This window comes from Leopardus geoffroyi, chromosome B2 (genome assembly GCF_018350155.1).
Source record: "Leopardus geoffroyi isolate Oge1 chromosome B2, O.geoffroyi_Oge1_pat1.0, whole genome shotgun sequence".
Lineage (NCBI taxonomy): Eukaryota > Metazoa > Chordata > Mammalia > Carnivora > Felidae > Leopardus > Leopardus geoffroyi.
The window spans coordinates 125,374,614-125,389,032 of NC_059332.1; the positions used below are offsets into that span (position 1 = coordinate 125,374,614).

General features: G+C 38.5%; 1 protein-coding gene across 12 annotated transcripts in view; it reads left to right on the top strand.

Moving 5' to 3' along the window:
* Positions 1–14,419, top strand: part of ECT2L (epithelial cell transforming 2 like) — an 81,645-nt gene that overhangs the window by 26,680 nt on the left and 40,546 nt on the right. For all 12 annotated transcript variants that reach the window (XM_045499816.1, XM_045499804.1, XM_045499815.1 and 9 more), the window contains 4 exons: positions 7,222–7,384; positions 10,201–10,453; positions 11,320–11,488; positions 12,238–12,376. In XM_045499816.1, coding sequence (XP_045355772.1) covers positions 7,222–7,384; positions 10,201–10,453; positions 11,320–11,488; positions 12,238–12,376 — 724 coding nt within the window. The remainder of the gene's footprint in view (positions 1–7,221; positions 7,385–10,200; positions 10,454–11,319; positions 11,489–12,237; positions 12,377–14,419) is intronic.

Sequence of the window (14,419 nt, forward strand, 5' to 3'; positions counted from 1 at the left end):
GGAGCAAAGCACATTTTGTTCATTGTCTCTTTACATGTTGTTATTTCTCTTCACGGATTTCTTACTTTGCAACATTAACTGAAATGCAATGAGCCACGATGTCATTACCACAAACTACCCTAGTTCTGCTGCTTGGGTACTGATTTTTTTTTTCTTCTTTTTATGTGGCTGAAGCATTTTCCTTTTTTCTTGCTTAAGATTCATTATACTTGAATGTGTCCTTGTAGCAGTGTTTGCTAAGAACAAATGTAAAACGTGTATAAGTGAGGTCCACTTTCAAAAGTAACTCAGATTCTTGGGGTGCCTTGCTGGCTCAGTCAGTGAAGTGTATGACTCTTGATGTCAGGGTTGTGAGTTCGGGCCCCGTGTTGGTTATAGAGATTGCTTAAAAATAAAATCTTTTGGGGGCACCTGGGTGGCTCAGGTTATGACTTCAAGTTTCGTGAGTTTGATCTGAGCAACGCATCGGGCTCTCTGCTGTTAGCATAAAGCCTGCTTCAGATCCTCTGTTCCCATTCTCCTGCCCACCCTCCCACCCCCCGCTCTCTCTCACTCAAAAATAAAATAAAACATTAAAAAAAAAGAAGAAAAAAGAAAGAAAATATTTTTGGGATACCTGGATGGCTCAGTTGGTTAAGTATCTGACTCTTGATTTTGGCCCAGGTCATGATCTCATGGTTCATGAGATCAAGCCTCATGTCAGGCCCTGCATGATCAGCTTGAGATTCTCTCTCACGCCTCCTCTCTCTCTGCCCCTCCCACTTGCTCTCTCAAAATAAATAAACTTAAAAAAATAAAATGATAAATAAATAAACAGTAACTCCGATTCAGTTCTTCTCCTTTGCTTGGCTGGGATGGAACAGTAGATGGTGTGCGGTGGGAAGGGGGTGGGAACAAAAACTCAAGATACTGAGGCCCGTCTTTGAAAAGGAGGCTGAAAACATTTCTGTTTTGCACCTTATTTTATTGATCTGCTTTATAATTCTAAGTGAGAGCATACTGTCCTCCAAGAACCAGTGAAAGGATTGTGAAGCCTGTCTGGGACAGTGAGGACTCAGATCAGCGATCCCAGGGGATTAGCTGTTCCTGGTGTCCTCACTGCCTCATTGGGCTTGAATGTTAATCTCTCAACAATGAGAGGAGCCCTCATGACACTTTTGTCTGTGGATACGATATGCTGCCAGTACATGCACAATTCCATCCTTTGCTCTCCTGCTTACACACACACACACACACACACACACACACACACACACACACGTGCGCGTGCACGCACGCACACACTCCCCAGACTGGCATGCCAATATGTTCATTTTATCCATCTCTCTATCCCTCTATTTACTTCTTTATTTTTAATTATTATTTTAAAGTTTATTTATCCATTTAGAGAGAGAGCACAAGCAGGTGAAAGGCAGACAGAAAGGAAGGGAGAGAAAATCCCAAGCAGTCTCCACACTATTAGCGTGGAGCTGATATGGGGCTTGAACTCATGAGCCGTAAGACCATGACCTGAGCCGAAACCAAGAGTCGGACACTTAACCGACTGACCCATCCAGGCGCCCCACCATTAGGTTCATTTTGAACCACTGTTTTGTCTTAGGTTGTGACAAAGCTGCATGGACAGGGATCAAGAATGAGCAGTGGCCTCAGATAAGGCCAGAGGAGTAGAAACACACAACATAATAGGCAATCATTAAACCTTGCAAATGATGTAGGCAGCCTCTTCTTTAAAAACAGAAATCAAAAAACCTTTTTATTTTGCAATAATTTTTAACTTATAGAAAAATTGCAAAAAACTTGTGCAAATAATTCCTTTATACTTTTCACCTGGATTCCTTAATAGTTAACATTTTACCATTTCACCTTATTATGCTGAATCATTTGAGAATAAGTTGCAAACATGATGCCCCACTAAAGCTAAGCATCTCAGTATGTGTTTTCAAAACAAACAAACAAACAAACAAACAGGACACTCTGCTGAAAAATCAAAGTACATCCTCCAATATCAAGAAATCAGCACTGATACAGTACTATGGTCTAATCCATAGATTCCATTTGAATACTCCTGATTGTTCCAACAATGTCCTTTCCTTCTCAGTTCAGAATCCAATCCAGGGTCCTATTGTATTTGGTTTTCGCGTCTCTATATCCATCTTTGATGGGGAGCAGTTCCTCAGTTCTTTCTTGTCTTTTATGACTTAACACTTTCAAGAGTACAGACCTACTTGGGCGCCTGGGTGGCTCAGTTGGTTAAGCATCCAACTTTGGCTCAGGTCATGATTTCATGGTTCGTTGGTTTGAGCCCCGAGTGGGGCTCTGTGCTGACAGCTCAGAGCCTGGAGCCTGCTTCAGATTCTGTGTCTCCCTCTCTCTCTGCCCCTTCCCTGCTCGCACTCTGTCTCTCTCTCCCTCAAAAATAAAATAAAACATAAAAAAAAAAAAAAAAAAAAAAGTACAGACCTACTTTGTTGAATGACCTTCAATCTGTGATTGGCTGATACTTCTTTAAGATCACATTCAGGTTATGTGTTCTTGGCAGGAATAACACAGAAGTGACGCTGTGCTCTCAGCGGATCACATGGGGCATACTATGTCGACTTGCCCCATTGCTCATGCTGTTGACTTATCATCACTTGGTTAAGATGATTAATTATTAGGTCTTTGGTACTTATTAATTAATAAGTAACTACAAAGACTTTGAGTGATTAATTTTAAATTAACTTAAAAGTATTTGAATCTATGCAAGTACCCTGTTCCTCACCATACTTTCACCCACTGGTTTTAGAACCCATTGATGACTCTTATCTGATGTAATTATTACTGTGATAGCTGCCAAGTTCTCATTTTCTAACTTCTTAATTCCTTCTACATGTATTATTTATTGGTGTTCAGTTGCAAGATACAAGTTTCCCTTCTCCCAAGATTATAGATGAGGCTCCAGTTAGGCAAGCAGTTTGGGTAAATTAGTGATCAAGACAGTCTCTGGGTCTCATGGGTCTTCAGCAACTTGTTTATGAAGATAACTAAGTTCTTTTTTCGTCCCTAATTGGAGATAGTGTTTTCATTTCACGTTGGAACTTTCTGGGGCTTGACCCACCCTGTGGGAATTTAGCCTATGCATTCAGAGAAGGTCTCAGAAAGTCAGAGAAGACACATTGCAGAATGAGATCCGTTCAGAGACAGGACTTTTCTTCCAGTGAGTTAATCTGTGTCCAACAGACCTGGTAACAGGGTAGCAGTAGCCACTTAGCAGTGAAAAATAGTTCCATGGTCCCCATGGTTTGAGATAAAAGAGTTCTGGTGAGTTCTATTGCCAAATTTTCCAATCAGCCATGAGACTGGTCACAAACATCTGTAATTTCACTGAGATTGGAGGAGATTAGGGGTTTCAGGGAAGACTTTCATTTGCTAATCCTTGGATTGCTTCCAAACTTTCTTGTTCTAGTGATTCTTATTCACATATGATGACCTATTTGGTGGCTTGGGATTATAAGAGATGTTTATGGCCAATATCCAGAGAGGGCAATTAGGAATTAAGTATCTCTTTTTTTTTTTTTTTTTTATAATTGGTGGCTACAGGGCCAGCAATGCGTCTTTCATGAACCATAAAACATCTCTTTGGTCTAAGGCCTACATAGCCCCCAGATTTTTTATTCATTCAAGATCCATTTGTGCTTAGGTGGCACACAGAGTAATGTAAGAAGTGTTCTTGATGTATGCTATATTTTTATAAACTTTTTAAAAATAGATATCACATTAAGAAATTATTGTTGAGGGGCACCTAGGTGACTCAGTCAGTTAAGCATCCAACCTCGGCTCAGGTCATGATCTCGCGTTTCATGGGTTCGAGCCCCACATTGGGTTCTGTGCTGACAGCTCAGCCTGCTTTGGATTCTATGTCTCGCTCCTTCTCTGCTCCTCTCCTGCTTGTGGTCCATCTCTCTCTCAAAAATAAATGTTAAAAAAAAAAATTCTCATTGAATTTATTTAGGCATGATGACGGTATTATAGTATATGTTTTTTAAAAATGCTCCTATTGTTTAGTAAGGCACACAGAAATATCAAAGAAGAAATCACAGGAGAAATGAGAATATTTCAAATGGAATGATGATGACAATATAACACATCTATGTGGGTGAGATGAGTGCAGTGACCCGATGTTTTAGGCTGGCTTTAAAATAAAATGGGAGTGAGGGAGGAAGAAACAGGAGGAGGAGGGAGAGAGAAGGAAAAGAAAGAAGAGGAGGAGGCGGAGGAGGAGGAAGGAAAGATGATGATATAGCAGAAACCAGATGATAATTATTAAAATTGATTAATGCAGGTCATAATAGTACTACAAACATTAGGGTGAAATAAGACATTTTCATATAAAAAGAGAGTGATAAAATTTGTTGTCAGAAGACCTCCAGTGAAGAAAGGCTGAAACCAATTCTTCATGCTAAGGAAATTGATAACAGATGGAAACTTGGATTTACAAGCAGGAAATGGTAATGTGTGGGAAAATGTAAAATTTTAAAGTTATTTTACAGACATATGACTGTTTAAAGCAAAACCAATGTATTATGGGGCTTATAACATAAGTACATGTGGTATCGTGACCAAAGCTTAAGGATGTCAAGAACTATACCATTGCACTGTTCTTTAATTTTATATGAATATTCACTCTAAATAGACTATGAAATGTCAACGATGCGTATTGTACTTGCTAACAACAACTCAATTGCGTAATGCAAGAGATATCCTAAAAAGCCAGTAAAGGAATTGAAATGGAATACAAAAACATTTATTATCTCAAACCAAGACAGGAGAGGAGGAATAAATTTTCATAAAACAAATGGGAAAAGCAAAAAACAAATAAAATTAAGACCTGGATTCAACCATATCAATAATTATATTAAATATAAGCGGACTAAACCTTCAAATAAAAGGCAGTGGTTGTTAAATGAGCTTTAAAAAGAAAAAACAAAACAAGATCTAACTGTATACTGACCACAAAGGATACACTGTAAATATAAAGATTCTGATTGGTTAAAAGTAAAAGGATAGGATATAAATACTAAGTATATAAATACTAAGTACTAAGGATGGCAATATTAATATCAGACAAAATGGACTTCAAGATGAGGAATGTTACTAGAAAGACAGAGAGGGACATTATATAAGGAGAAAAGGATCCCTTCATCATGAAGTCATAAAATAATAAATATGTATGTACCAAATAATAGAGTTTCAAATTACATAAAACAAAACTGAGTAAATTATAATAGAACAACTAAACAAAAAAAATCAGTGAGAATATAGAACTGAGCAATCTTCTAAACCACCTTGACCCAATATTTATAGGAAATTAAAGCCAACAACTTCCCAATAGATGAGTTTTTTTATGAGCAAAATAACTTTCACCAAGATACATAATTTCCTGGTCCAAAAAATAAGACTCAATACATTTCAGAATTGTTAAAATCTCATTAAGTATAAGTTTTAACAACAATGCAATAAAATTTGAGATTAAAAAATATAAAATATCTAGAAAACCCAAAAATATTTATCTAGAAAATCCAAAAATATTTGGAAGTTAACTCACTTATAAAAAACATGTGGTCAAAAAAGAAAACACAAGGGAAATTAGAATATTTCAAATTGAGTGACAATGAAAATACAACACATCTAAATGGCTGAGATGCAGCTGAAGTACAGCTTAGAGGAAAATATATCATTTAAATTCTTACCTCAGAAAAGAAAAAAAAGGATTCAAATTAACTATCTAAATTTCCACCTTAAGAAACTAGAAACAAACTCAAATTACACCCAAAGTAAGTAGAAGTAAAGAAATGATGAAGAGCTGACATCAATAAAATAAAAAATGAAGAGAGAAAATTTATGAAAACAAAAGCTGTTAAAAAAAAAAAAAAAGTAATTGAATTGATAAACTCCTGGCAAGAATAACCAAGAAAAAGGAAGAGAAAACTGCCAATATCAGGAATGAAAAAGGGAATGTTGCTATAGATCCTATAAACATTAAAAAGATAAAAGAGAATCAGAGGCTCCCGGGTGGCTCAGTTAAGCATCTGACTCTTGGTTTTGGCTCGGGTCACGATCTCACAATTTCCTTCACTGACTGCACAGAGCCTGCTTGGGATTCTCTGTCTCCCTCTCTCTGCCCCTCCCCCACTTGTGGTGTCTCTGTCCCTCTCAAAACAATGAAATTAACTTCAAAAAAAAGATAAAAGAAAATCCTCAACCATTTTATACTAATTAGTTCAACAATTTAAATGGTTGTTTTGCAGATTCCTTGTTTTTAAAAGTGGTTTTGTAGATTCCACATACATGAATTGAGACAGTTTTACTGCTTCCTTTCCAATATGTATACTAGTTACTTTTTTTCCTGCCTTGTTGAAATGGCTAGGATCTCCGGCGCCTGTTAAATTGAAGGAATGAGAGTGAACATTCTTGGTTTGTTCTTATGTTAGGGGGAAGGCATTAATATTTCACCACTAAGTGTGATGTAGCTACAGGGTTTTATTCTAATAACACTGGGAAGTCATTGTAGGGTTTTACTTACATGAGTGACATTATCTAATTTACATTAAAAAAAACAAAAAACACTTGAGGGGGCCCCTGGCTGGCTCAGTCTCTGGAACATGTGACTCTTGATCTTAGGTTTGTGAGTTTGAGCCCCACGTTGGGCATAGAGGTTACTTAATGAAAAAAAAATTAGAAAAAAAAAAACCCCTCCACTGCCATGTAGAGAATGGGCTCTCGGAAGAGGAGTGGAATGGGGGAACCTATCAGAAGGGGTTGTTGCGGTTGTGCAGGAGGGAGAAGGAGGAGCTTTGCAGTGGTGATAGCAGTGGAGGTGGAGAGAAAGTGGTTGGATATGAGGGTACATATTTGTAGGGCTGACAGGACTTGCTGATTTATTGAATTTGGAGTAAAGGAAAAGGCAGAAAATCCAGATTTATAACTTAAATAACTATGTTTATTTCACATCTTTTTCCTGTAGATTTTAGGTATTTTTATTATTCACCTTTAGAATGGATCAGTGAAAGTAGATACAGTATTTTTAAAAATCTAGCTGTGTGTTACCTAGGATTTAAGTTTTGTTTTGTTTTTTTATAGTTAGAACATTATAGAAAGAACAATGACCAATATGTATCCTAGATTTTTGGTCGGTTTTAGATACTAGCGTTCTGAACTAAATTTCTGTGTCTTTCTTTGTAGGATTGTCCAAGAGTGGTTTTCAGAAAGGACACAAATGGCCAAAGTGGATTTCTCTACGGTGTTACCGCGCTTCATTTCTCTATATATCTTTTCCTTTCTGAATCCAAAAGATTTGTGTGCGGCTGCACAAGTCAGCTGGGCCTGGAAGTTTTTAACTGAACAGGTTGACTACTTGTCACTTCCTACCGATAGGGCACAAATAACAGCTGTGTTGTGTAAGGAGACAACTGGGGTAGTTTCCTTCCCTGAAGACAGTAATGGAGAGTATTTGAACCATAATTAACTTACCCTTCAGAGCAAACATGGGGAGAAGTTAAATATGATAATTTATTTTGTCAGTGAGCGGATATACACTATTCTAATAATTCGTGTAATTTTAAGAATCTTCAAATGCTCAATTTAATTATTTAGAAAACATTTTATCGTGGCTAAAGAAGTCCACTTCTTTCCTGAGAAATTATAGTTAAGCTTTGGTTATTATATGGTATGATTTTATCCATGATCATTCACCTCGAAAATTGCTGTACAACCACAACCTCATCTGATCCCTCTTTGGCTCACATCTGTTAAAGAATGTAAATCTGGATTTCCAACATCCTCTGCCATTAACTCTGCCTCTGGCTTGTCTCATTTTCTTCTTAAAGGTTTAATGAAATGTAATGGCAGACATACTTGAATACAAGTCAATAACTTACTTCTTTAACGTGTACAAACTTCCCAGAGTGGGCTAGTGTTGAGCTTCTGATCTCAGAAAATACCTAGCTTTCCATGGAGAGGCCACATGCAAAACCAACTGTGAGTCCTGGGTTTACAGCATTTAAGAACCCAGGCGAGGTGTTGGCATATGTATTGTTTTCTGACTTTTTACTTTTCTATGTCCTCGTATTTAAGGGATATGTCTCGGAAACAGAATGTGGTTGTGGGGAGTTGTTTTTTAACATTTGACAGTCCCTGGCTTTTAGCTGGGGTCATTCTTCTGTTTACATTTGTGTACATACTGACATATGTAAGCTTAAGTCCACCGTTTCACTATTTACTTTTTGTTTGTTCCTTGTGTTTTATATCTTGTTTCTCTTTTTTCTTTTGGAGTACTTCCATATTTTTTAGATTGTTAATCTTAAATTCTTTAGCTGTTTTCTCCTGGCTGTATTAGAGATTACAGCACTCGTTCTAGGGTGGGTTTTTTTGTTTTTATTTTTATTTTTTTTTACCACTTCTGAGATAAAGCCAGAAGCTTCGGACCCTGCATCTGCTCCCCTCCTCCCAGTTTCTATGTTACTGTCAAATATTTTAATTTTCTACACACATATGCACACACATACACACACATTTTTTTTGGAAGAAGCAGGAGGTTTTATTGTTGCTCCCTTATCGTTGCTCCTTATTTCCTTAGCTGCTTTTAGGATTTTTTCCTCCATCTTGTCTTCTGTCTTACGCAATTTTTTTAGGAGGTACCCAGAAATGTGCGTGTATATGTGTGTTTCTCCTATTTTGTGATTTACGGTGATTTTTTTTTTTTTGCATCTGAGATTTAGTGTCTTTTCTCAGTTTCGAAAAGCTGTCGGAGACGATCCCTTCATATTCTGCCCCATTTTCTCTCCTTTTCCTCTGCGGTTCCAGTACTTATGTGTTAGACTGACTCACCCGCCCTGCAAGCTTCATGTTCTCTATGTGTCTTTTCCACCTTTCTTGGCTTTCTGTGTTTCAGCCTGCATCTTTCTTCTGGCTTTTTAGTTTACTAATTCTCTCTTTTGCTGGATTCTAATTTGCTTTTAAACTGGTCCATTGAGTTTTAAATTTCTGCTATTATGTTTTTCAGTTCTAGAATGCTGATTTGATTATTTTACCAAAATTTCTCACCTAGCTATTTAATTTCCCAGACATATTAATTATAGGGTTGTTTATTTTTTAAGTTCGTGCCTAACAATTACAACGCATGGCTCTCCTGAGGGTCTTACTCTACTTAATAACAGATCATGAAAGACAAAAGGAGAAACAAACAATTCTTGCCCTTTGGTATGCTTGGTATTTTTGATGGAGTATCAGATATTGATTATAAGATATTTTTGCAGTCAATAATTTGAGTCTCTGGATGAGGTTATCTTCTTCCAGAGAGAACTTGCTTTTGTTTCTGGCATTTGGTTAGGCTAGGAACAGATGACTTAAATCCAGTCAGAGAAAGAGATTTCTCAAAGCTGGCTTCAGTCTTTGTGATAGTTGTCTAATTCCTTATCCTTGCTGATAAGGATCTCAGCTGAAAGCCTGGCGTGATCACCAAGGCTCTTGCCCTTAGTGAGCCCTGAATTTAATTTTGTTTCCTCTCCTCCTCGGGAGAATACCTAAAATTCTTTTCAGCTTCCCTGTCGTTCAGCCATAACTTTCTGCTTTGCTTCTCAGCCTGAGCTTTCCTTTGGAACTGCCAGATGCCTTGAAATGAAAAGTAATGCCAAATGTTGGGGTCACCTCTCTGGGTTTCCCTTCTCTCTGGGGTCATGGTTACATGAGTCGTTGCATTCGTAGCTCTATACGCCTTCAAAGAATTGCTTTATAATACTCTGTCTAGATACTTGACTCAATTAGATCACGTGAAATTTGCCGTTCCCATATATCAAAGCTGGCTGCATACTGGCAAGATCATGTGGTTCAACCAAAGGTGTTCCCAGTGGAAGGTTTGGTCTGAAACAAACTAATACACTATTGCTCAAAATCCTCAGAATCTAGGGTAAATCAAATGCTGTGGGAGCAAGTGTACAAAGATGACTAATACATATATTCATATGTAACGTGTATTGTCATCAAAGACTACTTTTCTACGGAGTCAGGGATGGTTCTTGTTTGTTAGAGTCAAATTCAGATGACAAGTCAGCGGCACCAGAAATCTCAATGTAAAGAAGTTATCTGTGTACCTGAAACATTATTACTAGGAAAGTGTCCTTAAAAATTTCTAGCAAACTCTCGTTCTCATTTCTTTTTCTGTAGGACTGCTTATGGATGCCCAAATGCATTAGGTTTGGGTGGTTTCTGCCCTATACTCCAACAGATAATGAGTATGGTGCTTGGAAGCATCATTACATTGCTTGTGTGTCCAACTTAGATTGGCCAATCCCTAGGGAAGCTACTGCTATGTATGGGACCTTGAATGAACCCAAAAGAGAAGATGAGGAGCTACAGGAGAGACAAAGAGAAAAGTGCCTACGAAAAATAATTTGGGAGAAAATTGCGCTACGTAAAAGTGAGCAGCATTTGAAAACTCTATCTTATCCAACTATTGTAGAAACGAGTGGATTTACACACAAATTCCCACAGAGGAGGATAGTTAGGTCTTTCTGGAATAGCATGTGGGTGGCATTCTCTAAAGTATGTTCAGGACAAGTTCTCCCTCCCCTCCCCCCCCCCCCCCCCGTATATTTCAAGTTCATGAGTAAGAAAAAAAAGATTTCAGATGAAATACAGAAAGTCAAATATCAGTGCCTCCATTATTATTCTGGTTACTCTTGGGTTTAGGAGTTTAGGAGACCAAAAACAGGGAGAGAGAAGAATAACGCAGGCAGAATTGGGACTGGTGACAGAGAGGGAGGAATGAAAATAGGCACGGAAACAGGAAGAATGGCATTTAAAAAAGCAAAGTGGAAAGGGAGGAGGGATAAGACCCACTCTCAGCTAAGCCTTCTGATTTGCACAGTGCACAACAGTCACCGACAAAAGTGATTTGAGTTCTGCCATCTTTTTTTTTTTTTCCACTGACTCACACCTGGTGAGATCCTAACAAATGGGAAGTTACTTGAAGCCAAGAAGAAATGCAGAAATGGATTGGATGCCTATACATTGCCTATACATTGATTAACTGGTTTTCACAAGAAAAGGGGTGCTGGTTCTCTGAGCTTTGTCTCTTGCCCTGACATGACTGGTAACTCACAGCCACAGTGCTGAGACAATAAGAAATCCAAACAGAGTCTGTAGAAAGGGCTACAGTTATTGCCATTTGGAGCAGTGCCCTGGTACGGCTTGATTTTTGATGCCTTTGTCTAGGTAGACTTGGCTGAGAGAAGCAAGTAAGAACTGAAGTAAACAACTGAGCCGGTGCTATTTGTTTTTCAGAGGAGTTATTTAAAGTTCGACCCCCTTGGGCGAGCGGAACGTGCTGCTCTAGATTGTTAAAATCCAAATGCCAGCCACGTCTGTCCCAGACTGTGAGGGATCGAGTGGGATTACATGAAGCTTTGGAGAAACAGCTTGTTTTGGCATCCTTAGAAGCTTTGCCCAAGCGGTAAGCAAACCTCCATCTCCTGAAAGCTCAAGACCATCCCATGATACCAAGAATTCATTCTAGAATAATTTAGCTAACACGCAGGGAGCTTGTATAATTATCTGGCTCCTATCCTATGAAACAGCAACAGAAATAACTCTTTAGTCCTCAAGACCAGTGGTCTTTAACATGTTCTCTGAAGAGGGAAATCTGTAACTTTCAAAATAAATTTTATATTTCAAATATTCTTGACCCTACAAAGAGGCTGGACTGTAGGACATTTTCTGTGCAAAGCTATTGAGCAAAAGTAACATTTTTTTTCAGAAATGTTTTTTTATGGAATAAGCATATCCAAATGGGACTGTGGGGGTAAGGGTAAGAGAATAGAGTCATTACTCAGAAAGCTGTGGGGACCAGATGATTTAGGAAATTTTAAATTTCTCAGCTGTTCCTCTTTAAGACGTCATTTTGAACCCCTAAGTATGTCACTATATTCATTCTGAGTGCCCGATAAACGCTAAATAAGTTCCAGAAGACCTTTCCAGTGTCCTTCAAATGCAGGAGGAGAGGCCCAAAGGCCAGCTCCAGCCCCTCCCCACTCAAGAACCCCATTTGCTGCTGTCCCCAAAAACCGCAGGGAGAGACTGAGGTCCTACGGCCACATGCCTTGTTCAGTATGAGTAATGCCCAGACAACATGTCGGTGCTCCAGCATCAAAATCAAATGAATAGAAAATTAAAATTTCACTTCTTCCCCTCTTTTCCCTGTAGAAGCAATGTTTCTGGAAGCCATTCCTATCCTTTGTTATCAAAGAAAACTTGGCATGGTGTTCATAAAAATGATGACAGCGGTTCATATGCTTCCCAGCTCCACATCATATTAATATCATCTCGGATTCCTGCATATGAGGTACAGAGTGTGTTAGGAGTGTGTTAGGAGGCCTGCCCTTTTTTGAATTGGGTTGTTTTTTTTTTTCCTTTTTCATCCCCACTAGAGGACGTATGGCAATCTTTTGGCCCCCATGTGTATGAAAAGGATTCATCTTCTGAAAGCAAAACGGTGTAAGTGGAAATTTACAGACCCAAAACACTTTTAAAAATCAGGGGCGCCTGGGTGGCGCAGTCGGTTAAGCGTCCGACTTCAGCCAGGTCACGATCTCGCGGTCCGTGAGTTCGAGCCCCACGTCAGGCTCTGGGCTGATGGCTCAGAGCCTGGAGCCTGTTTCCGATTCTGTGTCTCCCTCTCTCTCTGCCCCTCCCCCGTTCATGCTCTCTCTCTGTCCCAAAAATAAATAAACGTTGAAAAAAAAAAATTTAAAATCAGAAGCGATAAAGATACCCATAAATCAAAATTACTTTTAAGAAAGCATGAAAGGCCAAACCACCTTGCAAGTAGTTAAGTGTCCAGTGAATTCTTACTGAATTGAATTTGTTGCACTCAGCCCAAAAAAGAGCAAGGTGATTAAGGATTATTTTAAAACCTCTTTGGAATGCCCAAGGAATTAAATACTATCATGTCACCACCATTTCTCAAAAGAAGAATGTCAGGAATCCTAGTTTGTGACCTATTTAATGAGGTGCCATTAAATTAAAATATGTTCTTTCTCTGGGACACGTGGGGGGCTCAGTCGGTTGAGCGTCCTACTTCAATTCAGGTCATGATCTCACGGTTCGTGAGTTCAAGCCCAAAATCAGCCTCGCTGCTGTCAGCGCAGCGCCTGCTTCGAATCCTCTGTTCCCCCCTCCGTCCCTCCCCCACCTTCTCTCTCGGTCTCTCTCTCTCTCTCTCTCTCTCTCTCTCAAAAATAGACATAAAAAAATGTCCTTTCTATAATGAAGTTATATATTTTAATTTTAATATGAGTAATAAGAATAAAGGAAGCACAAAGAAGACATAGGAAGCACGTATTTTGAGAGATATGTGAGTGTGTGTATTTGTATATATGTGTACATATGTATGCATTGATACACAGGGACATATTGAAGGGATGACACGGGGCAGGTTATATTCATTGGCCTACTTAGAAAGTGTTTTCAAAAAATTGTATTTGTAACAAAATGGTTGCTTTCAAGATATGAAGTCAGTATTCTTTCTGGGCACTGAAAGAAATTGACCGTGATCGTTCACAACCGGCCGACTTAGTGGATACACATGAAAGCAAGATCAGAGCTTTGATCTCCAGGTGGGCCCCAGATAGTTTCCCTGATGTTTAATAAGGGGCATCAAGCTGGGCACAAAGGATAACTGGTGATAGAATCTGGGTAAAACAAACAAACGAACAACAAAAACCGGTTAAAAGTGGGTGGTGGGTGGGCTAGATGGGTGATGGGTATTAAGCAGAGCACCTGTGAGGAGCACAGTGTGTCATGTGTAAGTGATGAATCCCGGAAATCTACTCTTGAAACCAATATTGTACTGCATGGTGACTAAAATGTAAAAAATAAAGTAGGTCTATCTTCCTATTTGTCTTCTTTACATAAATCTACGCCATAATTACTCATTTTATTATACATGTGATGGGTGTTTAAGCAAAAAGTAGGTCGTAACCGTGTGGTAGTTCTTTGTTGGGTGGAACTGTGTGACCTTCAGAAAGTGGCATGAGGTTTGCGGGCAAAAAAAAAAAAAATCGTGGACTTTAATGACTTTCCAACATGTCTGCTGCTAATGAAATTAACTTTATCACAATGAAAACTTTATTTGGTTGTTGAATTCAAAGCACGGTGGTTTTAATATTTATTTAAATGGGATATATTCAATCAATCACTATCGATAATTCAAAACTTCATAATTAAGAGGAAAACTTTAAATCTATTTTAAAAGTCCATTGCGAAATCATATGATCTGAATTTTATTATGTTTAAAAGTTGCACATGTCTTTGCACGGGTATGTACAAAAATAAAAAGACTGGAAGAAAGTAATCTAACTTGTTAATAGTATTTACCCCTGAGGAA